This window comes from Cnephaeus nilssonii (genome assembly GCF_951640355.1).
Source record: "Cnephaeus nilssonii genome assembly, chromosome: 22".
Classification (NCBI taxonomy): Eukaryota; Metazoa; Chordata; class Mammalia; order Chiroptera; family Vespertilionidae; genus Cnephaeus; species Cnephaeus nilssonii.
In genome coordinates this window covers 14,760,463-14,787,667 of record NC_137093.1, presented here as the reverse complement: position 1 = coordinate 14,787,667, position 27,205 = coordinate 14,760,463, and the positions used below count along the sequence as shown (strand labels likewise).

Genomic DNA, 27,205 nt, shown 5'->3' with positions numbered 1-27,205 from the left:
GTGCTGAAGTCTGAATGAACTTGCCCCACCCCTACCTCACTGTCCACAGTAAAACCTATCACTAGATTTTTAGAGAGAGAGGAAGAGAAACAGTGACCGGCTACATACCACATGCTGCCCGTGGGGACTGAGCCCACAACCTGGGCATGTGCCCTGACTGGGAATCGAATCGGCAACCCTTTGGTGAACGGGATGACGCCCAACCAACTGAGCTACACCAGCCAGGGCTCCCAAGCTCACTTTACAAGGCCAGCATTTTCCGAATTATAAAACCAGATAAAGACACTACAGAGAAAATTATAGGCCAACATTCCTTATGAACGTAGATGCAAAATTTCTCAATAAAATACTAGAAAACTGAATTCAGCAAAACATTACACCATGATCAAGTAGGATTTATTCCTGGGATGCAAGATTGATGCAATATCCACAAATCAATTAACATGACAGACCACATAAACAAAATGAAGGCTAAAAATCATATGATCAGCCCTAGCCGGTTTGGCTCAGTGGATAGAGTGTCGGCTTGCGACTGAAGGGTCCCAGGTTCAATTTCTGCCAAGGGCATGTTCCTTGGTTGCAGGCTCCTCCCCAGCCCAGGCCCTGGTCATGGTGCGTGCAGGAGGCAACCAATTGATGTGTTTCTTTCACATCAATATTTCTCTCTGTCTTTCCCTATCTCTTCCACTCTCTCTAAAGTCAATGGAAAAATTGAGGATAAAAAAAAAAAAAAATCCTCGAGTGAGGATTTTAAAAAAAAAATCCTATGATCACAGCAATAGATGCAGGAAAAGTATCTATTGACATAATCCAGCACCCATTTATGATAAAAACTCTCAACAAAGTGGGAACAGAAGGAGTACATCTCCACATAATAAAGGCCATATATAACAACCCACAGCTAACATCATACTCAATCGTCAAAATCTTAAAACGTTTCCTTGAAGATCAGGAACCAGACAGGAATGTCCAGTTTTCACCACTCTTATTCAGCATGGTACGGGAAGACCTAGCCACAGCAATCAGACAAGAAGAATAAATAAAAGTCCTCCAAATTGGAAAGAAAGAAGTAGAACTGTCATTATTGGCAGGTGACATGATACTATGTATTGAAAACCCTAAAGATTCCACCAAAAGACTACTAGAACTGATCGATGAATTATGTAAAGTAGCAGGATACAAAATAAATATTCAGAAATTAGTTGCATTTTTAAACACTAATAATGAACTACTAGAAAGGGAAACTAAGAAAACAATTCCATTTACAATTGCACCAATAAAATAAAATACCTGCTAATAAATTTCACCACGGAAGTAAAAGACTATACTTGGAAAATTATAAGATACTGAAGAAAGAAACTGAAGAAAATAAATGGAAGTGTTAGCATCATTAAAATGTCCATACTATCCAAAGCAATCTACACACTCAATGCAATTCCTATCAAAATGTCAATAGCCTTTTTCACAGAACTAGAACAAATAATCCAAAATTTATGTGAAACCAAAAATATGAATAGCCACAACAATCTTGAGAAAGAACAAAGTTGGAGGTATCATACTACCTGATATCAAATTATACTACAAGGATCCAGTACTCAAAACAGCATGGTACTGGCATAAAAACAGACATACAGATAAATGGAACTGAATAGAGAGTCCAGAAATAAACCCACACCTTTATGATCAATTAATATTTGACAAAGAAGGGAAGAACTTACAATGGGGTAAAGACAGTCTATTCAATAAATGGCATTGAGAAAATTGAACAGATATATGCAAGAAAAAAAGAAAAAAGAAAAAGAAACTAGACCACCTTCTAATAATGTATACAAGAATAAACTCAAAATGGATTAAAGACTTAAATGTAAGACTTGAAAGCATAAAACTCCTTAAAGAAAACATAAACAGTTAAATCTCGGACATTTCTCTTAGTAATATTTTCCTGACATATCTCCTTGGGCAAGAAACAAAAGGAAAAAAATAAACAAATGGGACTACATCAAACTAAAAAACCTTGCACAGTCAAGGAAACCATCAACAAAATGTAAAGAAAGCCTACTGAATGGAAGGAGATATTTGACAATGATACATCCAATAAGGGGTTTATATCCAAAACTTATAAAAAAAAATCAACAGAAAAATCCAATTAAAAAATGAGCAGAGAAACTGAACAGACATTTCTCCAAAGAGGACAGACAGATGGCCAATAACTATATGAAAAGATGCTCAAGGTCACTAATCATCAGGGAAATGCTAAGTAAAACCACAATGAGATATCCCCTCATACCTGTCAGAATGGCTATCTACACTAATAAAAGAGAAACATGCAAAATTGACCATCACTCCACTACACCCACCAGACAATCAGAGTATGCAAATTAACCCAACAAAGATGGCGGTTAATTTGCATACACAGGTGCTGAGCAAAGACTGAAGACAGTGTATAAGGAAGAGGGAGGGAAAGCGGAAAGCGGGGCAGGGCGGCGGGAGGCGGCGGCTGCAGTGGGAGGCGGCGGCAGTGGGAGTTGGGAGGAAAACCCGCCTTGGTGGGCTTCGCTCCCTTTTCTGCTTCACTCAGGCCGCAGGAAGCCCTATTCTTGCAGGAATCTTCCTGCAACGGGCCTCTAGTCATCAATAAATCAATAAACAAGTGTTGGCAAAGATGTGGAGAAAAGAGAACCTTTGTGCACTGCTGGTGGAAATGTAGACTGGTGTAGCCACTATGAAAAACAGTAAAGAGGGTCCTTAAAAAATGAAAAATGGAACTGTCTTAAGATCCAGCAATTCCACTTCTGGCTGTATAGGGTGGGGCAAAAGTAGGTTTACAGTTGTTCATAGTTGTTATGACTACTGAACTGAAAATTAAAAACATTCTTCAGAATTATCACCACTATGGTAGCTTACTGGCACCTTTAGCAATTTCTTAGCTTATTAACACCCACTGAAATTCTTTCCTTCTATTAACGTAATTATTCCCCTTCCCTTTCTCATAAAAACCCCTTGCCTTACTTCCTAATCAAAACATAGTTGTGAAACAGATCTCCAGAACTTATTCATCTTGCAAAATTGAAACTGCCCATTAAACAGCTTCCCATTTCCCCTCCCACCAGCTCCTGGGTATGACCATTCTAATTTTTGTCTCTATGAACTGTAGCACTCTTGGTGCCTCATATAAATGTAATCATACAGTATTTGTCTTTTTGTGATTGGCTTACTTCACTTAGAAGATTATGGTTCCTTTAAGCATCCATATTATAGCATGTGACAGGATTTATTTCTTTTTTTAAGGCTGAAGAATACAGTATTCCATTTTATGTCTATACCACGTTCTGCTTATCCACTCATCTGTAGATGGACATTTGGGTTACTTCCACCTCTTGGCTATTGTGAATTTGTGCTGCAATGAACATGGGTGTGCAAGATCCTGTTTTCAATTATTTTGGATATAGATCCAGAAGTAGGATTGCTGGATCATGGAGGCATCACCTGAGAGTGACGAAAGTGTTCTAAAATTTGATAGAATATACTTAAAACCACTGAATTGTATACTGTAGATGGTAAATCATATTGTATATGAATTATATCTCAATAAAGCTGTTAAAAAATACAACTCTTAAAGGCTGAATCAAGGATATAGTTACTTAAGGATTTTGACTGAATTGGACAATGAATCTAGTTAAATAACCAATAAATTTTGTCACACAGATCATTTTGATCCTTATTTTCCATGACCTGGCTAGATGTTTAGGTGTTTTTGAGACATAACCTAAATGCTCAACAATGATCATTAGAGAAAGTATGAAAAAGAAACTGCCAGTATGCTTTTAATTCACAATAGTAAACCTTTTCATATTTTATGTTAAAAAGCACTATAAAGAAATAACAAATAACTAACTATAGGAATTTTTATTTCATCTGTACTGTAGGTATGCCATTCACCAAATTTTTAAAAGATTGGGAACTGAGGCAGGATTTTACTCACTTTGACTTCAGACTCACTTTTGAAATGTCACAATTATTTCACAAAGAAGATGCTCAAAAGACAGAGGGTTTATTTTCCCTTTTTTGGCAATGAAAATTATAAAATTAAAAAGGTTTATGCCCAATTCACTGCATGGGGAAAGAGGTAATAAGTTAAAAAACACACACACATACCAACCCCCCCCCCCCCACCCAAAGAAATTTTTAGAAAAAAAGTGCATCAAATTCAAATCCTTCTTATCTCTAATTGTTATACACAACTAGAAAAGCTAGCAGTAATCTAGATGGCCACTGATGCTCAGAAACTCATTTCATCATCTTTCTTTTCTGCTTCATCCAGACATTTCCAATTTTGTTAAGACTCAAAGATACAGTTTTAGAAAGACAATAAACAAGATAATCTCAAAAATTTCTCATGATCTCTTCAGATTGGAACAGAGCAAAGTAAGATAAACCTCACTGGTCTGATTGATCATTTTTAAAACAATAAAACTCCACATGGTTCACAGCAAAGAGACAGGTGTGGAAGTCAACTTTCCATCATGGTCCCAAGATGGAGACTAAAACAATGGTTCCAATATAATTGTAGAGACTGTTGTTACACGGGACAGTCTTCCTTTCCAGATTATATACTTTAACAGTTTTTCCTAAACAATCTCTCACAGAGTTGATTTTAAGTGAAGGCTGAAATACTAACAGTTGATTTCAGATTCTGAATATACATTTTTCAAAGTCCGTCTATATGCAGAAGCAAAATTATGAATGGCAGCTCGAAGAGTCAAGGTCCACCTAGGAGTATCACAGGAATTGATGACTGAATATAGTGCCCGGATATATGCTGCAAATAAAGGTTTGAACCGTGATGAATGAAGTCACATTTTAAACAACTCTCCCAACCTCTTTCCTATTACTACTGCTTCTCCGCCCAGTCTCATAGGTGTTAACTTTACCTATTGAGTAAATATTTATTGAGTACTTACTACAAGCCAAACTCTCCGTGAGGATAGAAAAGATAATGGAGAGGATGGACAAAAATAATTGCAGTGCAATACTTCCAATCCAGAGACATACACAAAATGTCATCACATAATGAAGTTTGGAATGAATTAAAACTATCTAAGAGAGGATGGAAAAGATTTCCAGAAGTGGACATTTCAGATGGTCTGAAGGTTTAATAAGAGTAAAGGAAAGAAGGCATTCTAGGCAGGGAATCAATGTGTGAGGTCCCAAAGGTATAACAAAAAATGTGACATGTATTGGTGTGTGACAATATCAAGTTTGATAAGGCTAGAGAGTCTTGCCTGGGGCCAGAGAGAAAATATACCAAATAGGCTGTGCATTTTGTACTGTAAAAACCTAGAGATTTGAGAATAGGGGAATGGCATCATCAGATCTGTGGGGGTTTATTTTTATTGATTTCAGAGAGGAAGGAAGAGGGAAAGAGAAATAGAAACATCAATGATGAGAGAGACTAACAGATAGACTGCCTCCTGCATGCCCCACACTGGGGATCGAGCCTGCACCCCAGGCATGTGCCAGGACCAGGAATCAAACCCTGACCTCCTGGTTCCTAGGTCGATGCTCAACCACTGAGCCACACTGGCCAGGCATCAGATCTGTGTTTTTTAAATATAACTCACAGAACTGATAAGAAACTCCTATCACACAGATGCATCAGGAATGTATATACTTGCAGTAGTTTCAGTGCGTGCATCAATAATCATCAAAGTATGTAAACCAATATATTTAAGGCTGGACAGGAAACAGAAACATTAGTGACAATAGAAAGGACTCCATTTTCTCCAGCTGCGATTCCTGCTAAAGACAGAAATTACACTGGTCCTCACTTTCCTCAGGGTCCCCTGGCAGTCTAATGTGGATATATATGGTCATAAATATGTGTTAGGTAACATTAAAGTCTTTGGATAACAGGGAATTCAACTAGACAGAGGCCTAACTTAATGGCCATAAAAGGCAAACTAACATTCTTCATTTACAGAAGAACCTAGAACCTACAGTAGAGTAAGCTGGACCACTTCCCCAGCATAAATGGAGACAGGATGATAACAGATCTCAAAGAGAAATAGAACTCACTATCACTTATTTTCATTGCCTTGGAGTTGTTTTGTAAAGGGGTTGTAACAGCCTCTGGTATATAGTAAGCACTCAATAAATGCTAAATTACTATAAAAAATTGCAAACAGGCCATAACCATTCCTTTAAGAAACTTACCTCTGTGGTTTTTATAGAAAATACAATTGTTGGCACAGGTATCAGGATGAGCATCCCAAAAGTCAGGACCACAGCCACATAGTGGAGGTAAAGTAATATTATAAAGCTGCATTTTCTCTTGGATCTGGACCCTTAAAGCTTCTAGATACCTATAGAAACACAGTATGATCAGTGAACCACTAGAAAGAGAATGAGCTTGAGTCCCCATTTTACTACCAGCTTTAACTGTTAAAACTATTCCACACCTCTGAGCTCGGCTCTTCCTCTTTGTATTGAGAAATAGGAATACGTAGTGCTATTCCCAAGAGGTATTTGGTGAAGTTGTATGAAAAGACACAGGCAAATCTTGTAAGGACAATAAGAACACTGACTTCCTAAAGTCTCTTCTAGATCCAGAATTTCATGCAAAAATTTTGAAAGTACCTTTGGCATTCCCTTTCTCTTCGTTGCTGTTTTTCTCTGGCTTCTTTCATTTCCTCGAGCCGTAGCTGCGCTAACATCTCGCTCATCTTCTCCCCTGAATATGGCTCTTCATGAAAGTCCATTCTTAATATCCTCTGCTCTTCAGCATAACGTTGCTGCTCTTTCTTTCTCTTAATTCTGAGAATAAAATCATAACATGGTTAGGAATTTTATAAAATCGTTATTTAGAATGAGCTTCTAGGTCCAAATAACTCAGGAAATTCCTAGAATTAAGGGAGTCAGAAAATCAGTTTAACACCCTAGAACAGCTTCCAAAACTCCTGCTGGCTCATCTGAGCTTACAACCCTACAGCTCATGTATATAGAGAGAGCCTCTCAAATGGAAATGAGAGGTTACTATCAAGAATTTGTCTATAAGAATCCAAGTACAAGAGCTTTCTCAGATTAAAACTGCAAGTAGACAGGACTTCTATTTTTGGCAAAAATGGAGTAACAGGGTCCAGAAACCAGACCTGCCCTGCCACCCTACACAACCAAATCTATAATAATAAAAGCGTAATAGGCTAATTAGACCGGACGTCCTTCCAGACGACCTTCTGGACGAAGCTGGGACTGCAAGGGCCGAGGTGGTGGCGGGCAGGGGCTGAGGAAGAGGAGGTGGCCTCAGTGGCGGCGGGGCCGAGCCCCTTGCACCAATTTCGTGCATCAGGTCTCTAGTACATAAACAAACAACCCAGCCAACTAACCAAACAACTAGAAAAAATGCAAAAAAACGATTGTTTTCAAAATTCTGGACATCAGGCAACAAAAGACAATGATCCTTGACAGATGAGGTGAGCCCTGTAACTGCCCACGCTTACTGACTGTAAAGTTTCCAGGCAGCAGTACCGGGCAGAGCAGTTGGAGCAGTTGAGGTAGAGCCTAGTGGGTTCCCGGAGCTGAGGAGATGAAGGTGAAAGTCCAGGGATACACAGGCAACCAGAGTTCACAAGACAATACCAGAGAGGAGAGAGCTGCTCAGAGAGAGGACTCAGAGACCTACAGAGGGGCTCCTTCTAACACCCAGCAGAGTGCTGTGCATGCATGTGAGGAAAGGCCCTGAGGTGAGGACAGAGCCATCTAAAAGGATATCAGGGAACAGTGCCTCGTGCTCACACAGAGCAGGGAATAGTGCCTGTTCCGCCAGTCAGACTTACAAAACTCATCATGCACAGGGCACTGGGTAGTTTTCAGGACCATTTATGTCAGTTGAGGGGAATAATAATTAGTCCTAGACCGAGCACTGCTCCAAACACACCTCACAAACTGTAAAAGCAAAGCCCCAAAGTAACTTCACTGCATCTGAAAACAAAGCTCAGGGAAAGTCATAAGAATATAAAGATATCCAGCAACCAACAAAGTAAAAGTCATAATGATGGACATCTAATCAAAGATTACCCAGCATGCAAAAAAGAAGGAAATCACAACTCATAATGAAGAGAATAATCAAGCAATCAAAACCAACGTAGAACTGACAGTTATTAGCCCATCAGAACATTAAAGCAGTTATTATAACTATATTCTATATGTTCAAAAGTTAAGATATGAAAAAAATGAAATCAAGCATCTCAATAAAACTATAACTTTTGGGATGAAAAATACACTGAAGCCTGGCCAGTGTGGCTCAGTTGGTTGAGCGTCGTCCCATAAACCAGGTGGTTGCCAGTTTGATTCCCAGTCAGGGCATGTATCTGGGTTGTGGGCTCAATCTCCAGGAGGGGGCATGCAGGAGGAAGCCAATCAATGTTTCTCTCTCTCCCTTTCTTCTCCTCTCTCTGAAATCAATAAAAACATTTTTTTCCTAAATGAAAAGACACGTCACAGAATGGGAGAAAGACACGTCACAGACTGGGAGAAAATTTTTGCAAAGCATATATTGGATAAAGGACTTACATCTGAATTAATTTAAAAGCTCTTAAAACTCAACAATAAGACAACTAATTAAAAAATTTGGATTTGAACAGAAATTTCAACAAAAAACAATATACATTTGAAAAGATGCTCAAGAACTTTAGTCATTCGGGATATGCAAATTAAGCCATAATAAGATACCACTACACACCTATATTCAAATGGCTAAAATAAAAAGGACTGACCATATGAAGTATTGGTGAAGATGTAGGGAAACTTATGCTGCTGATGGTAATATAAAATGGTATAACCATTTTGAAAAACAGTTTGACAGTTTCTTTAAAAAAATTAAATTTATACCTATCATATGATCAGACTTTGCATTCCCAGGTATTTGTCCAAGAGAAAAGGTAACATATTTTGAAAGACTTGTACATGACTATTTATTTGTAATAGCAAATAACTGGAAATAACTCAAATGTCCATCAACTCATAAATAAATAAATAAATTGTGATATATCCATACAATGGAATACTATTCAATAGCAAAAGTGAATGAACTCTTTATATACACAACTAGTAGCCCATTTGCAGGAAATCCTGCAAGCGGCCGCTGTGGCCGCGTGCGCCGCTATTGTGGCCTCCACGCCTGCACCTGCGTGCCACTGCCGCCCGGCCTGCTCCGCCCTGCCCTGCCCCGCCCGGGCTTTCCCTCTGGCAGCCACCTTGCTTTCCGCTTTTCCTCCCTCTTCCTTCTAAGTTGTCTTCAGGCTTCACTCCTCCCTCCCTCAGCATATGCAAATTAACCGCCATCTTTGTTGGGTAATTTGCATACTCGCCCTGATTGGCTGGTGGGTGTGGCTTTGGCTGGTGGGCATGGCTTGGGCATAGCGAAGGTGCGGTCAATTTGCATATTACTATTTTATTAGGTAGGATTCGGATGAATCTCAAAATAATAATGTGGAGTAATTGGAGCTGGGCACAAGAGTGTGTGTGTGTGTGTGTGTGTGTGTGTGTGTGTGTGTGTGTATACTAGAGGTCCAGTGCATGAAATTTGTGCACAGGTAGAGTCCCTAGGCCTGGCCAGTGATCAGGGCTGATTGGGGCCTTCCGGCTGCTGGCTGGGGCCTTCATTCATTCTGTGCCGCCCCCTTGTGGTCAGTGCACGTCATAGCGAGTGATCGAACTCCCGGTCAAACTCCCGAGGTGACACTTTGCATATTAGCCTTTTATACACACACACACACACACACACACACACACACACTGTATGATTCTAGAAAATGCAAACTAATCTATAGTGACCTAAAGCAAACCAGTGGTCCAGAGGAGAAGGGGTCAGGGAGGGGCAGGAAAGAGGGGCTACCACGGGCATGAGGAAATCTTTGAAGATGATGGATATTTTCACTATCTTGACTATGGTAGTGGTTTCATGTATATATATGTCAAAACATCTAAGTTTATACTTTAAATATGTGCAGTTTCTTGAATATCATTTATACTTATTTTTAAAACCACCTACAAGTAGAGAGGAAATGAATAACTCATTGATTCATAAGAAACCTAAGTAAAGAACTTTTGTTAAGAAATAGGACTAACTCAGGACCAGAACTTATAAACATATGCTGATAATTTTAGTTTCTAAAAATTACTTTGAAAAAATGAGTTACTATTTTCTGAACAGCAGTATGAAATCAATTCACACTCTTAGTAAATCACTGACTACTGAAAACTTTGGGCTATCCATTAATAGCAGGCTAATTACTCCAGGGGAATTAAGGTGTTCCTTTTGTTAGATTAAGAAGTAAAGACATATAAGGCAGTGACCTAGGTGATGTGGGAGAAAGGTCAAAACAGGCACATGCTCATTCACAACTGACTTAAAAATATATGTTGCCTTGCTCTCTAAAAGGGTACTAAGTTAAAAGATCACAGGGGCTCTTGGCTCAGGATCTACTTACATAGAGATTTTATTCCAAAGAGAGCTAGTAAAGAAAAGTATTTTGAGGACATTCATATTTGCTTAGTTCAACAACTACTTACCTTGTGAAAAAGGCAAATAAAATATTTTTCTGTAGATCATTAATGAAATTGAGGCTTTCATTGGTGAAATTTAAATAGAACCAAGTGAATGACAACAGGAAAGCTAAGTCACTTATAACTCCCTGTACCAATTATTCCCTATATCAGTAAACTAAGAGGCAAGGAAACAGATCAGCATTGTTTTTCAAATATTGGCATCTAGGTCTTAATAACAGGGCAGTTACTATAAATGATGGAATCAGCCTCTCTCCTTATCTCCCTGTCTTTATTTCCTGATGTCCTCACCCACTCCAAATATGGCTTTAAGACCTATGAATTGTTCCACTAAAACAGCTCTCTCTTAAGATCAATGGCCTATAGGTCATTTAATCCATCCAGCACAGCAATTTTCAACCTTTTTCATCTCATGGCACACATAAACAAATTACTAAAATTCTGAGGCACACCAAGAAACATGTTTTTTGCCAATCTGACAAAAAATAGGTATAATTTTGATTCATTCACACTGGATAGCTATTGTTGTATCCCTGTTGTCAGTTAGCATCCACTACCACCTGTAACTCATGAAGCTACATCTCCATCATAGACTATTCCCCTGAGATCCAAAACTATTTAACTACCTGCCAATTTGACATTTCCACCGTAGTATTTCAATGGTATTTTTCTGGGAAAAGAATCCACAGCTTTGGTCAGATTCTCAGGTTAAGAACTATTGCCATACAGTAGTTTCAAAGGATCATAAAATAAAAAATGACAAAGATGCTCTGCTCAGTGGTCAGAGCGTTGGCCCACAGACCGAAGGGTCTCAGGTTTGATTCCAGGTCAAGAGCACGTACCTGGATTGTGGTTCAATCCCTGAACCTGGTCAATGTGTGTGCAGAAGGGAACAATCAATATATCTCTCTCATGACCATGTTTCCCTCTATCTCTCTCTCTCTCTCACCTCCCCCTCCTCCCTACCTTCTTCTACATTTGAAAATCAATGGAAAAATATCCTCAGGTGAGGATTAAAAATGAAAAAATGACAAAGATACATTAAAAAGTTGTAATAAATAATTACTTTATAAACAAGTTTTTAATCTTTTCTGGTGTCTTTTAAGGCCTCTTGCATAAATATATCTTTTACTTATACACAATAAAAATTAAACTAGGTCAGAAATCATTATGTCAATATATGCTTTTTTCCTGAGCACTGATATGAATATAATTATTGTAGTTTGCTGGTATGCTAATGGTATTCTGAAACCATTGTCAGACTTCTAGTAAAAGCAATAAATTACAAACAAGGTAGGTCCCAAAAGACTGTCAGCTGATTTCTCAACAGGAACATTGAAGGCCACAGGAACCAGCACAAAATATTCAAACAGATGAAAAGCAAGGACCTAAAACCAAGATTATTCTCCCTAGCAAGGCTATTACCAGTATTTAGAATTAAAGGAGACATCAAGAGCTTCCCAGAAAAGAAAAAGCTAAAGAAGCTCATTGCCACCAAAACTGCATTACCAGAAATGCTAAATGGACTTCTTTAAGAAAATAAAAAAAAGAGGAACATAATTATAAAGAAAATGGCAATAGCCCTAGACCAGGCGTCCTCAAACTACGGCCCGCGGGCCACATGTGGGTGTTTTTGCCGTTTTGTTTTTTTACTTCAAAATAAGATATGTGCAGTGTGCATAGGAATTTGTTCATAGTTTTTTTTTAAAACTATAGTCCGGCCCTCCAATGGTCTGAGGGACAGTGAACTGGCCCCCTGTTTAAAAAGTTTGAGGACCCCTGCCCTAGACAGTTTGGCTCAGGGTTGTGGACTTGATCCCCAGTAGGGAGCGTGCAGGAGGCAGCCGATCAATGATTCTCTCTCATCATTGATGTTTCTATCTCTCTTTCCCTCTCCCTTCCTCTCTGAATCAATAAAAAACATTTTTTTAAAAAAGAAAGAAAATGGCAATAAATACATACCTATCAATAATCACTTTACATGTAAATGGATTAAATACTCCAATCAAAAGACATGGGGTAGCTGAATAGATAACAAAACAAGACTTATATATATGCTATCTACAAGAAACACACTGCAGATTGAAAGACAAACATAAACTGAAAATAAAGGTATGGAAAAAGATATTTCATACAAATGGAAATAACAAAAGCTGGAATAGCAATACTTATGTCAGACAAAACAGACTTTAAAACAAAGGCTGTAACAAAAGGCAATGAAGAACATTTTATACACAATAGCCAAAATATGGAAGCAACCTAAGTGTTCAACAGCAAACTGAATAAAGATGTGGTACATATATACAATGGAGTATTACTTGGCCATAAAGAAGAATGAAATCTTTCCATTTGCAACAGCATGAATAGACTTAGAGGGTATTATAAGTGAAATAAGTCAGAAAAAAACAAATACCATATGATTTCACTTACATGTGGAGTCTAAATAACAGGAACAAACAAAACAGAAACAAACTCATATATACAGAGAACAAACTGGTGGTTGCCAGATGGGAGGGGGGCTGGAGGCAGGAAGGGGGAAGGCGAAGGGATGAAGAAGTGCAGATTGGCAGTTACAAGATAGTCAAGAGAATGTAAAGTACAGAACAGGAAATATAGTCAATAATATTGTAATAGCTATGTGTGGTGCCAGGTGGGTACAGGTCTTACCAGGGGAGATCACTTTGGAAGTTATATAAATGTCTAACTACTATGTTGTTTACCTGAAATTAATATAATACTGAATGTCAACCATGATTTAAAAAAATTTTTTAGGGGACTGATATAATATTGCTATCCCATGTGTTTGCACAATGAAACAAGTAGACATCAATATTTACATTTTAAAGAGACTCCTAAAAATAAAATGATATCACAGGCAAACTACATTAGAAGCACCCTATATAATAAAAGCCTAATATGCTAAGTGCCCGGTCGTCTGTTCACCAAAGCGTAATATGCTAATGATATGCTAAGGCCACTCAACCACTTTCCATGACGTGCACTGACCACCAGGGGGCAGACGCTCTGACCAGTAGGTTAGCTTGCTGCTGGGGTCCAGCTGATCAGGATGGACCGGACATGCCCTGGAGCCCTCTCACAGTCCCTCCCTGGCTGGCCAAACTCCTGTGTCCCTTCCTGGCCCTGATCATGCACTGGTGAGGTCCCTTGGTCTGGCCTGCGTCATCTTGCAATCCGGGACCCTTCCAGGGATGTTGGAGAGCCGGTTTCAGCCCAATCCCGCTCAATGCAGGAGCTGCTCCCTGGTGATCAGTCTGCTCCCACAGCGGGAGTGCCGCTCAGCCAGAAGCCGAGCTCATAGCTGGTGAGCAGAGCAGCAGTGGCAGGAGCCTCTCCCGCCTCCGTGGCAGGGCTAAGGATGTCCAACTGCTCACAGGGAGCGGGCCTAAGCTGTCAGTCGGACATCCCCCGAGGGCTCCCAGACTACGAGAGGACGCAGGCCAGGCTGAGGCCCCCCCTCTCCCGAGTGCACCAATTTCGTGCACTGGGTCTCTAGTATTCTTATCATTTCAACGACTCAAAAACTCTTGTTACTCAGTCATCTGCCATATGATAAGGCCATACTACTAATCTTTTACAAAGTTAAAAGGAATTCTGCTTCTAAGATTAAGAAACAGCTTTATTTTAGGAGTTAAAGAGGTGCCCTGTTAGAAAAATAACTTCTCAAGGAAGTGGAAGAAATCTTCCTCTTTGACAGAACAGGATTAAGGTCTAATCTAGCATGGTCTAATCTTTGCCCGCTGATCCTGTTTTTCTTTCAACCTTCCTGTCTCCTGTTTCCTGATTCTGACAGCATTCTTTCTTAGTGATTTTTAAAATCATTACTAAAAATAACTGAATTATTTCCTACTGGACTCTCTACTTGGATTTCCTTTAAGCACGTCAAACCCAATATGCTCCAAATTAAATGTATACTCCCCACCTCTACCTACCTCTTTCCTGGCAAATCTGTTTTATAGCACCCCATTTACCTGGTGGCCTAAACCATAAACCTAAAATTTATGCTTGAATTCTCTGACAAAATCTTATCAGTTCTCCTTGTGTGCTCTTAAAACTGCCTTTTCCTCATTGCCTCCTCTATCTGAAAGACTGTGTTACAGATCCTAAGAGGTTAGGTGCTGGGGTCAAATAAATCTGGGGTAGAATCCCAGTTCTTAGGCAAGTTACTTAACTTCTCTAGGGTTCATTTTTTTCATCTGTAAAAGGAAAAGAATAAAATTTACCTCACAAGGTTACTGAAGTGAGGAAATGCACTAATGCCTCTAAAACACTCAACACTGCCTGGCACACAGTAAACACTCAGGGAAGAGTAGTTACCACTACCCTGCAGGGTTGTGTACCAATTAGAGACAATTATGTAAAGTGCTTGACACACAGTAAGAACTTTATTATAATAGGACTTTGTTTAAAATTTAATTTCACCTCTCACCTTCTAAGTGTATTACTTCAATGATCTCCTAATATCTAGTTGCAGTCATCTTATCTGTTCCCCACAATGCCTCTATATGGCTCCTGTTTTCAGGATAAAATCCAAATTCCTTGTCATGACATACGAAACTCTTTACAATCTTGTCTGTCCTTATTCCTTAAGGCTCACCTCTTGCACCAATCCCATCAATGTCAGAAGTGTCACATTCTCTCAAGAGTCAACATTTTTACAAAACTATGCCTTTTGCCTAGAATTCCCATGTATCCTTTTCCCTAATCCAATTACCATTTTCTCTCACACTACAGCTTCTAATCCTCCAACTCAGCTCAGGAAGTCTTCCCTGTCCTGATATACCATACCCCCAATTTGGGGTTCAATACATAGTCTCTGTGCTCTCCATAGTCTTGTAATTTTTTTCTTCTAATGATATTACAAACAATATTTTATTTTACTTGAGGTTTTTATAAGAGAAATTAGTCTGTAATTTCTTTTTTATAAATGTCCTTGTTAGGTTGGTATTAAGGTTATAATGACCTCTGTAATTATTTGGGAAGCATTCCCTGTTTTTCTATTCTCTAGGATATTTTATGTAAAACTGGGTATAACTTTTTCCCTTAAACATTTGGCAACTAACATTTATTGAGCACATAGTATGTGCTAGGTTCTGTATTAAGCACATTTACAAGTTACCTCATTTAATGCTCATAGCAACATTATGAGGTATATACCATCAATATCCCTATGTTATAGAAAAGAAACTAAGGCTCACAGAGGTAACGTTCCCAAAGTCACACAGCTGGTAGGCAGCAGAGCAGAGACTTGAACACATCTCTCTCCATGTTCTTAACCATATGCTACATTATCTTGTAATACTTAATATATAGTATTGTCATTATCTGTTCATTTATCTGCCTCCCAATTAGTCAGTAAGATCCCTGAAGAGTGGGATCATGTCTTTCATTTTTTGTACCCCCTAAGTCTAGCTTCATGTCTACTATTTAATAGATGCTCAATAAGTAGCTGCTAAATGAATTAATGAAAACAAATCATTTGATTCTTATTGCAACTGGATAAGTAAAGCAGTGTTCATTGGTTCCTGTTTAGAAAGCTGATACATGTTTACTTTAGAATGCTGTTAAAGAAATCTTACCTTTCACAACAGCATGGATGGACCTAGAGGTCCATCCTTAAGTGAAATAAGCCAGTCAGAGAAAGACAAATAACCATATGATTTCACTTAAATGTGGAATCCAATTAACAAAATAAATAAACAAACAAAAATAGAAACAGACTAGCCCAGCTGATGTGGTTCAGTTGGTTTAGCAGCATCCCACGCATCAAGAAGTGACCGGTTCAATTCCCAGTCAGAGGACATGCCCAGGTTGTGGGCTCCATCCCCAGTAGGGGGCATGCAGGAGGCAGCCAGCTGATGTTGATGTGTCTCATTGATGCTTCTATCTCTCTCCCTTTCCCTTCCACTCTCTATAAAATCAATAAAAACATGTGTGTGTGTGTTTTTAAAGAAACAGACTCATAGATACAGAGAACAGACTGACAGCTCTAACAGGGGTAGTTGGGTGGAAAAGGTGAAGGGCCAGCAAACAAACAAACAAAAACACCTTATAAACAGTATAGCGAGTACCAGAGGGAAAGGGGGTGGGAGGAGGTAGACTGTAAAGGGAGGGATAAATGGCGACGAAGGAGACTAGACTATGGTTAGTGAGAACACAATGTACAGATGATGTATTATAGAACTGTACACTCGAAACCTATTTAATTAACCAATGTAACACCAATAAATTAAATTTAAAAAAAGCTTAATGAGAAGATGGGCTAACGACCTGAATAGGGACACCACCAGAGAAGATATACAGATGACAAATAAGTACAGTTGACCCCTAAACAACATGGGTTGGAATTGCATGGGTTCACTTATATTGGATATTTTCCAATAAATCTACAATTGGCCCTTTGTATCCCCCAGATTTGCATGTGTGGACTCAATCACCACAGATGGAAATAGTATTTTCAATCTATAGTTAGGAATCTGTGAATGCCAATGCCAATGCCATACCATATATAAGGGACTTGAGCATCCATAGATTTTGGTATCCATTGGGGGTCCTAAAACCAATCTCCCATTGATATGAGATAACTTTAGTTAAGTTTTTGAGGTGTCAAAAGCAATATGCAGATATCCAACTGTGCGAGGGAGTTGGTGCCCATAACCTCAACATTGTTCCAGGGTCAATTGTATATGAAAAGATGTTCCACATCATATGTCATTACGGAATTGCAAATTAAAACAATGAGATACTATTAGATACTTAGAATGGCCAAAAGCCAAAACACTGAAAACACCAAATGCTGGCAAGGATGTGAAACAACAAGAATTCTCATTCACTGCTAGTGGAATGCAAAATGGTTTGGCTACTTTGAAAGAAAGCTTGGCAATTTCTATCCAAATTAAACAAACTCTTACCATACAATCCAGCAAACGCACTCGTTGGTATTTACCCAAAGGAGTTAAAAATTTATGCCCACATAAAACCTATATATGAATATTTATAGAAACTTTATTCATAATTGCCAAAGCTTGGAAGAAACCAAGCTGTCCTTCAGCAGGTGAATGGATAAATACACTGTGGTACATTCAGACAATATAATATTACTGAGCACTGAAAAGCAATGAGCTACCAAGCCATGAAAAGGCATTGGAGGAACCTTAAAGCATATTACTAAGTAAAAGGAGTCAACTGAACAGGCTTTTTGGCTACATCCTGCACGATTACAACTCTGTGGCATTCTGGAAACAGTAAACAATGGAGACAGTAAAAAGGTCAGTGGTTGCCAGGGACTGGGGGAGGGAGAGATGAATAAACAGTTGTAGGACGGGATTTTTAGAGCAGTGAAACTATTCTGTGTGATACTGTAATGATGGGTACATGTCATTATACATTTGTCAAAACTGTAAGAATCTACTACACCAAGAGTGAATCCGAATGTAAAATATGGATTATAATGTGTCCACATAGGTTTATCAGTTGTAACAAATGTACCACAGTGGTACAGGATGATAACAGTAGAAGAGGCAGGGGGTAAGTGGGAACCCTTTGTACTTTCTGCTTAACTATAACTGTTTAAAAACATAGCTCTTAACCATCTATTAATACTTCTGTCCAGATCAAAAATAGTTGTTCCTACTATGGCTCAGAAGGCAAAACCACTACCTGATTATTTCTAAAACTTAGCTTCTAAAATCACCTTAACTAGTAATTTAAGGATCACAATGAGGATCAAAACACTCACTTTTCAATTCTCTTCCTGTATTCTTTTTGCCTTTGTTGTTCTTTTACTTTTTCTCTTTCAATCTCCATGAAAAGTCGCCTATATCTCAGGTACCGCTTTTGACGCTAAAGGAAAGAAGTTAAAATTGTTAAGATTCTGCTCTCAGAGCACTTTCCAAGAGAGGAAATTATCTTTGTGCCTTAGACAAGAAAACGATGATATGGAAGCCACATGGAACTAAGTCCTTCATTTCCTTCTATTTATGGTGGCTCAGGATATCACATATAGCAAGACCTTTATATCTTCAAGCACATGGCTATTATATGTTACAGACAAGTCAGAAAAAGTACTAATTTAGTTTGACCTTAATACAGTCCCCTATCAACGGCACTTGAGGAAATGTCTATATTTGGTATGATAAATTATATGCTATATTTATTATTATCAAGTAGTAAGTACCATAGAAGCAGGACAACAGAAAGAATGTGAGACGTATTTTATAACAGGACAGCAGTCACTGACTTTTCAAAATTAAAACCACACTCTAAGCCTAGCCTAGTGGTGGGGAGCAGAGGAGGACTGAGGAATATAACAGCATCATACTTTTAAAGGGAACAGGTATAACAAAAGCAAGTGCTACTACTGTGTGTGATACATTCATACCTCTGGGTTTATATATTCTCTTTTAAGGACATAAGCTACTCAAATGGCAATAGTATACACACAGACATGTTTGTAACCTTGTAGTAAAAACATTAAAAGTCTAATAGCAGTTCTCAATATTGAAAATTCAGCACAATCATCAGTGATACTTTTTAAAAAATACAGATGCCCCAAACCTACATTTTCAGATACCAAAAAAATATACATATCTGAAAAAAGCTCCACATCTAATACTGGTGCATGGCCAGTGTTAAAAACTGTTGGTTTAAACTAACTTTGGATTGAAAAGGGAGGCAAAAAGGAAGCCATAAATGAAAACTCTTCCTTTAAATAAGTTATGGTGGCAAATATCCCAACTGAAGAAATTCACTAGGATAATATCTCTGATTTCACATCAAGGTACCCTAAATCCTAGGAGCTTAGAAGTTTAACATATTATAACGACTCAAGTAATTTCTTAGCCTTTATGAAATTTTTAGTATTAGCTCTTAATTACTAGGAACAACAAATTATTCCTAATTTCACATATATTGTTACAGTAGAAACACTGGTGTCCAAAGGCATTTATCATTACATACCTCTTTTTTGTCTTCTTCTTGATTTACTTCAAACTGAAGTCCCAGTGGAGTTTGGAATTCAGTGTTCCATCCTGATTGATATTTATCATAAACCTGTTAAAAAGTCCAGTCACACAAAGTGACAAAACTGCTAAAAGTTAGCCCCTTGCACACTTTTGATAGTTCCATCTATTGATTCTTTTCTCCTGCAACCTTGAGCTCAACTGAATAAAAAAAAAAACATAAGGAAGCAGTTTCAGAATGAATTAATCAAATAAAAACAATAAACCAAAGAAAAAGATTCAGACCCTAGCTGGTTTGGCTTGGTGGACAGAGTGTTGGCCCATGGCCTGAAGGGTCCTGGGTTCAATTCCGGTCAAGGGCACGTACCTGGGTTGCAGGCTCAATCCCCAGCCCTGGTTGGGGTGCTTGTGGGAGGCAACCAATCGATGTTTCTCTCTCTCTGTTTCTCCTCCTCCCTTCCACTGTCTCTAAAAATCAATGGAAAAATACCCTCGGGTGAGGATTAACAAAAACAAAGAAAAAGATTCAAGTCAAAAACATGGATGAACTAATAACAAATCAAAATGCCCAGAATGAAAGTTCTTCTGATGTAGTCACTTAATATCATTCTATCATGAGTGTGCTTGGGATTGTATCCAAGATATAAAACCAGCACTCTTAATGTCTCAAATATATAAGTGTTTTCAATTATACAACTCTCTTAAGAATAAGAGACTGAAAATATCGTAACAAAATAACTGACACAGCAGGGAGAAGACTGGAGCTAATTTCTCCCACATTATCAAGAAGTCTTATAATATAACTTGGTATACTTACTTGGACATCATATGAGTCAAATTATGATCTCTAACTTTTAGAAATAAAAGCTTAAAATTACTTTTATCTTTTTAAAGATTATTTATCTTTCAGGAAAGTTGCAGGATACAAGATCAGTATACAAATATCAATTGTATTTCTATATACTTGCAATGAACTATCTGAAAACAAAATTAAGGGGGAAAATTCATTTATAATACCATCAAAAATACTGAGAAATAAAATTTTTAACAAAGAAAGTGTAAATTTTATACTCAGAAACTTATAAAACACTGCTGAAAGAAATTAAGATCTAAATGAATGGGAGGACACCTCATATTCATGGCTCGGAAGACTTAACGTTGAGAGAGCAGTACTCCCCAAACTGATGGGCAGATTTAATGCAGTCATCATCAAAATGTCAGTTGGATTATCTGTATAAATTAACAAGATGACTCTTGAATTCATACAAAAATGCAAGGGACCCAAAGTAGCTGAGATGATACTGGAATAGAAGACAAAGTTGGAGGACTCACTCTTCCCAATTTCAAAACTTACTACAAAAGTAATCAAAGATTGTGTGGTACCAGGATAAGGATAGATTATATAGATCAACAAAGTAGAAATGACTTTTCAGAAATAAACCCTTTATTCACACTCAAATGATTATTGACAAGAGTGTCAAGAGAATTCAATGAGTAAGAATAATCTTTTCAACAAATAGTGTTAGGATAACTGGATATCCACATGAAAAAGAATAAAGTTAGACCCCTATCTAACACTACATACAAATATTAACTCAAAGTGAATCATAGACCTACATGTAAGAGACATAAAATTCTTACAGGAACACCAAAATCAAATGCCACAAAAGAAAAAATAGATTAACTGGTTTTCATCAAAATTAACCTTTTGCACTCGGATGTCGAGTGTGACTCGACACGGTTAGCATTAGAATAAAGGAATCGAGAAAAAAGCAAGCGAGTGCAAAGGGTTAAGACTTTTGTGACTGCAAAAGAAACCATCCAGAAAGTAAAAATACAACCCACAGAATGGGGAAAAAACATTTGTAAATCATATAACTAAAAAGGAACCTATATGTAGAATATATTAAGAACTCACATGACTCAATAATTGAAAGACAAAAAACTCAATTACAAACTGGGCAGAGAATCTAATAGTTTTCCAAAGAAGATATACATATGGCCAATTAGTACATGAAAAGATGCTCACCACTAACCATCATACCACATCACACCTATTAAGATAGCTATAATTAAAAAACACAGGTAATAGCAAGTGCTGGTAAGAATGCAGAGAACTGGAATCCTCATATACTGCTCGTAGGAATAAACAATAGTACAGCCACTTTGGAAACCAGTATGACAGTTCCTCAAAAAGTTAAGCATAAAGTGACATATGTCCTAGAAATTTTGCTCCTATGTATATACCCAAGAGAAATGAAAAGATATCTCAACAAAAAACTTGTACACAAATGTTCACAGCAGCGTTATTCATAATAGCCGGGAAATGGACACAATCCAAATGTCCATCAACTGATAAATGGATAAGTAAAATGTGCTACATGCATAAAATGTAATATTATCCAATTGTCAGGAATGAAGTAGTGCTACAAGGTTGATAAACTTTTGAAAACATGATGTTCAGTGAAATAAACCAGTCAAAAAGGGTCATATTTTGCATGATTCCATTTATATGAAATACCCAGAAAAGGCAAATCTATAGAGGCAGAAAATAGAGGAGTAGTTGCCTAAGGCTGGGGGTAGAGGTGAGGGAAAAAGGCTACTAATAGGTACAAGACTTTTTAGAGTGATGAAATGTTCTGAAATTGTTTGTGGCCATGTTTGTACCACCTTTTAAATATGCTATAAACACGGAATTGGCCCTGACCGGTTTGGCTCAGTGGATAGAGCATCGGCATGCGGACTGAAAGGTCCCAGGTTCGATTCTGGTCAAGGGCATGTACCTTGGTTGCAGGCACATCCCCAGTAGGGGGTGTGCAGGAGGCAGCTGATTGATGTTTCTAACTCTATCCCTCTCCCTTCCTCTCTGTAAAAAATCAATAAAATATATTTTTTAAAAAAAAGAAACACGGAATTGTACAGTTTAAATAGGTGAATTATAGGAATTATAGAGTATGTAAATTACAGTCAATCTTCCTAGTCACATATTCCTTATTTATGAATTCACCTATTTGCTGAAACTTATTTGAAATTCCAAAATCGATACTCATAGTGTTTTTGTGGTCATTTGCAGATACGCACAGAGCTGTGAAAAATTTGAGTCACCAGATGTGCACATTATCAGCTGAGGTTGAACAAGTTTCATACTGTAAACAAGTATCCTTTTCAAGGTATAATTAGTGCCAAGTTTTTTGCTATTTTGTTGGTGATTTTGCTGTTTAAAATGGCCCCCAAGCACAGTGCTACAGTAGTAGCTAGTATTGCTAAGCATAAGAAGGCTATGATGTGTCTTATGGAGAATATACATGTATCAGATAAGCTTCAATCAGGCATAAGCCACAGTGCCTATTAGCCCCGAGTTCAATGTTAATGAATAAACATATATATATATATATATATAAAGCCAGTGTCTGTGACGACCAGGACGACCAAACGACCGGTCACCATGAGGTGCCTTGAGCACCTCTTGGTCCCTTCCCCCGGCCCGCAGTCTCTGATCGCAGCATAGCAAATGGGGAACCACAGCGGAACCGAGGTGAGGTGAGTGGCAGCGGGCGGAGCGGGATTGGCGAGTGGGAGGAACAGCAATGTCTTGGTCCCTCCCCCTGGCCACAGACTCCCAGGAACTGGAGCCATGCTGTGATCAGGGAACCATGGCGAACTGAGGTGAGTGGCAGCAGGGTGGGGCGGGACTGATGAGTGGGCCGAACGGCGACCTCTTGGTCCCTCCCCTGGCACTCAGGCTCTGATAGATCGGAACCACGGCAAACTGAGGTGAGTGGCAGCAGGATGAGGAGAGGGTGTAATGGTGACCTCTTGGTTCCCCCCCCCTCCCCCCCAGCCCACAGGCTCTGGGGAACTGGGGTCATGCTGCAATCGAGGAACCATGGCAAACCAGGGGGTGGCAGGGACTGGTGAGCGGGCAGAAGATTTCCTAGGGACCCTAACCACGCACGATTTTGTGCGCGCTGGGCCTCTAGTAGACTATATTAAATAAGGGGTCTTTAAACAACAATTCATATACAACAAGGTAATGTATTTATCAGCTAACAAAAATGTGATCAGATGCTCCCAGGAATCTAACCCATATCTTCCCTAGGAGCAATGGTTTGGTATTCACTAATTTGGTGTTTGAGGCAACTATATAGAACGTAACTACTGTGAATGATAAGATTTGACTGTATATCTCAATAAGGCTATTCTTTTTAAAGTGATTTATTTGTTATAGGTAAAATTGGAAAATGAGAAATAGCAAAAGGCTTATGATGGTTCTCTCTGAATTTTTGTAGAGTTTTTTCTTTCTGTTTGGATTTACTTTTGCTACAATAAAAATGAAATTATTTTCTGCTTTCAAAAAAGTAAGAAAAACTAGACTTCCAGCACTGGTGAAGGGGTAAGCCCACGATTGGCGCCTCTTTCTCCCTCTCTTCCCCTCTCCCCCCCCCCCCCCCCCCCGCCGCCCTCTCTCTCTCTCTCTCTCGATTATAAGAAAAATTGTCGTCAGTGGGATCTGGGGAGTGTAGAGGGTGGGTATCCTGAAGGGGAGCGAGCTAGAAAAGTGGATCCTTTAATTCTGTGTATGAACTGGCACACATCCCAGAGTCACCCTGAGCTGTGTGTGCACAGGGGTGGACCTAGAGGAATACAACGAAGGCTTTGAGAACTGAACTAACACTGAAGTCACTGTTCACAGAAGGTGAGAAACTACTGAGAGCCTGAACCCAGCCAGGTGATGCCTGCTGCAAACAAAGAGGATGCAACATTCTTTAGAGGATTTTGACAGAAACCAAAGTCTTATGACATATAACATTCAAAATTGGACACGGAAGTAAAGGTAGCAAGAGAATCCAGAATATGTGTCCAAAGAGAGACAACTCTTCCTCTGAGTTAGTAAGAATAGGAAGAATAGCGAAAAGTAAATGGCTGAGGCAGTTTTGAGTGATGGCTTCAATTTTCTTTATGAAAGCCAAAGAGTACGGGGAACAGCAAGAACTTTAAGAATTGTTTAAGGGTTAGAATTATCAGTGTGGGCTATGGGAAGGGCAGGCAAGAAAAATGCTAAGCAGTACTGGGGACCCAGCTGGGACTGTAAATGCTAATATCAATGTGATTCAAATCTACATGAATAAAGTGTTTTCTTCCATGAGGCTCGATTATTTGGGAACCTAAAATGAAAAAGTACTGATCAGGGCTGAGGATTTTCAGGGCTGGATGGTAGAAGGACAAGAGGAGGCTGTGACTACAAAGCCACACCCTCCATTGAACAGTCAGGGTTAGGTACCCCTCTTCTGTGCTCAGATAATGCCCACGCCTTCTCTACAACTAGCCACATTGCTTCATAACCATCTGCTTATGTCTCAGTCTCTCTTCTTTAGAAATTGAGTGCTGTGTCTTCTTCAGCATGCTATCTTTAGTATTTAGGACCTAAATAATGGCTAGCACCTAACAGGTGCTCAATAAATGTTTGACTGACTGACTTATTCATTCAAAACATATTTAGCAAGAGACTACTAGGTACCAGTACTGTGCTAAAGGCTGCTCATACAGAAGCTTACAGACCAGTGGAAAAGATGTAAATAAGTAAATAATTACAAAGTCTTTATTGTATTGAAAAGGAAACAGAAAGCAGGTATTTAAAATAAAAACTAAAGAGGAGGAGAGACCTATTTTTGATAATTTGCTCAAGGTAGTCTTTTCTAAGGAGGTGAAATTTTAGCTGAAACCTGAAGGATAAGAAAGGACCAGCTTTGTGAGGAAAAAACAGAAGACCATGCAGATAGAGGGGGGGAAATATGCAAAAGACCTGAGGCAGGAAAGAGCCCAGCACAGTTCAGGATATATAAATGAGGATGCAGAATAAAACATGACAGCAAACCCTTAGGCCAACCTTATAGACCCAAACTAAAAATCCCAAAAGAGTGGCAGTTTAGTTCTGAAAACCTGAGCCCAAATCCTACTTTCTGCCTTTCTGCCTCCTTTTCTTTTTGCTCTCCTAAAAGAGCCAAGAGGAAATTTCTCTTTATCTCTTTCATATATCGTAACAATGCTGGTTGCCTGAGGCTGTTTTTAAAATAACAAGATAAAACCACAAGATAGAAATTATCCAGTCAGTGGCAAAATTCTAATAAGACTTCAGTTAAGCCATGGAAAAATCTTAGTAGGCCAGGGTATTTTAATACTAGAGGCCCAGTGCACAAAATTCATTCGGGGGGGGGGGGTGTCCCCACAGCCCAGCCTGCACCCTCTCCAATCGATCAGGCCTAAACCGGCAGTCGGACATCCCTCTCATAATCCGGGACCGCTGGTTCCTAACTGCTCACCTGCCTGCCTGCCTGATCGCCCCTTACTGCCCACCCCCTGCTGGCCTGGTCTCCCCCAACAGCCCCCCTCTGCTGGCCTGGTCACCCCTAACTGCCCCCCAACCAGCTTGGTTGCCCCTTACTGCCCCCCCCTCCACCGCCGGCCTGGTCACCCCCAACTGCTTCCCTCTGCCAGCCTGGTCACCAACTCCCCCCCCACCCCCGCTGGCCTGGTCACCCCATGCAGCCTGCTGTTCAGTCATTTGGTCATCCCTCACTAACCACCCTGCCAGCCTGGTCGCCCCATGCAGCCTGCTGTTCAGTCGTTCTTCACTAACCCTCCTGCTGGCCTGGTTGCACCACACAGCCTGCTGTTCAGTCATTTGGTCGTCCCTCATAATCCCCCTGCTGGCCTTGTTGCCCCATGCAGCCTGCTGGTCATTACTGTTACTGTGATGGCGTCCTGGACAATTTGCATATTCCTCTATTATTAGTATAGATTTTCTTGAAAAACTATTGATCTTTACTCAAAACACCAAAACTCAGACAATATAACAAAACCCTAACAAGCTCCAGCCCAAACTCTGAATAGTTTATTTCTTGGTGACCCTGCCATATGCTCTAGCAGCTTATGAGGGAGATCTAGTCCTGGCCATTGGCTGGAAGATCCCCCTGACCCTTCCCTCTCAGAAACCACTCATTTCTTCTCCTCTCACACCATAAAAGAGAACAGCCACCAGAAATACACCTTTCACAAAGAACATACATATAAAATATAAAATAGGCAACAAGTGCTCCTGACAATGCTGTAGGTTTCAGTGAGAGCCCTAGAGTAATTTTAGGTCAGGATAGGTTTTACACTCTATGATATAAAACAAGAATCTGATTTTTGCTCAGCCTTACCACCCGCAGCTCAGTAAGTGCCTATACTCCTGTTTACATTCTACTGCTCATACCTGCCTTCTGCTGGAAGCCTCTCTCCGGTGCTTGGCTGGAAGATACTGATCGCCATCCAGAAGCATATCTCGCCATCTTTCAGCTGTCCTGACAGATGGCTGCTGCCTGGAGTATAAGCTCTAAAAAGATACAAAAGTACCCACCAAATGTATGAGCAGTGGCATAATGGTAGTGAAAATACTATAGGCTGCAATGATAGCCGTAAGGTAATCTAAATAGGTCAGAAGAATATGATACAGTATGGCATAAAAGTAGACATACTTCTGGCCACTATTTGGACCTTAACAGTATCCACAAAGCAATGGGAAGTTTCTTCATCAATAAAACAAGGATAATAATAAAATCTATCTCCCAGAGTTATTGTGAGAATTAAATGAGACAATGGACATAAGGTTCTAGAACAATTTT

The 27,205-nt window shown here is 39.2% G+C and overlaps 1 protein-coding gene across 10 annotated transcripts in view; it reads right to left on the bottom strand.

Annotated features, from left to right (window-relative positions):
* Nucleotides 1-3,897: 3,897 nt before the first annotated feature.
* Nucleotides 3,898-27,205, bottom strand: part of CCDC15 (coiled-coil domain containing 15) — an 81,717-nt gene continuing 58,409 nt past the window's right edge. For 9 of the 10 annotated variants that reach the window (XM_079762681.1, XM_079762682.1, XM_079762679.1 and 6 more), the window contains 6 exons: nucleotides 26,797-26,916; nucleotides 19,540-19,632; nucleotides 18,320-18,423; nucleotides 6,637-6,813; nucleotides 6,214-6,362; nucleotides 3,898-4,819 (listed from right to left, as the gene is read on the bottom strand). In XM_079762681.1, the coding sequence (XP_079618807.1) occupies nucleotides 4,674-4,819; nucleotides 6,214-6,362; nucleotides 6,637-6,813; nucleotides 18,320-18,423; nucleotides 19,540-19,632; nucleotides 26,797-26,916 (789 nt within the window). In that variant the 3' untranslated portion in view covers nucleotides 3,898-4,673. The other variant, XM_079762680.1, reaches the window with a different exon arrangement.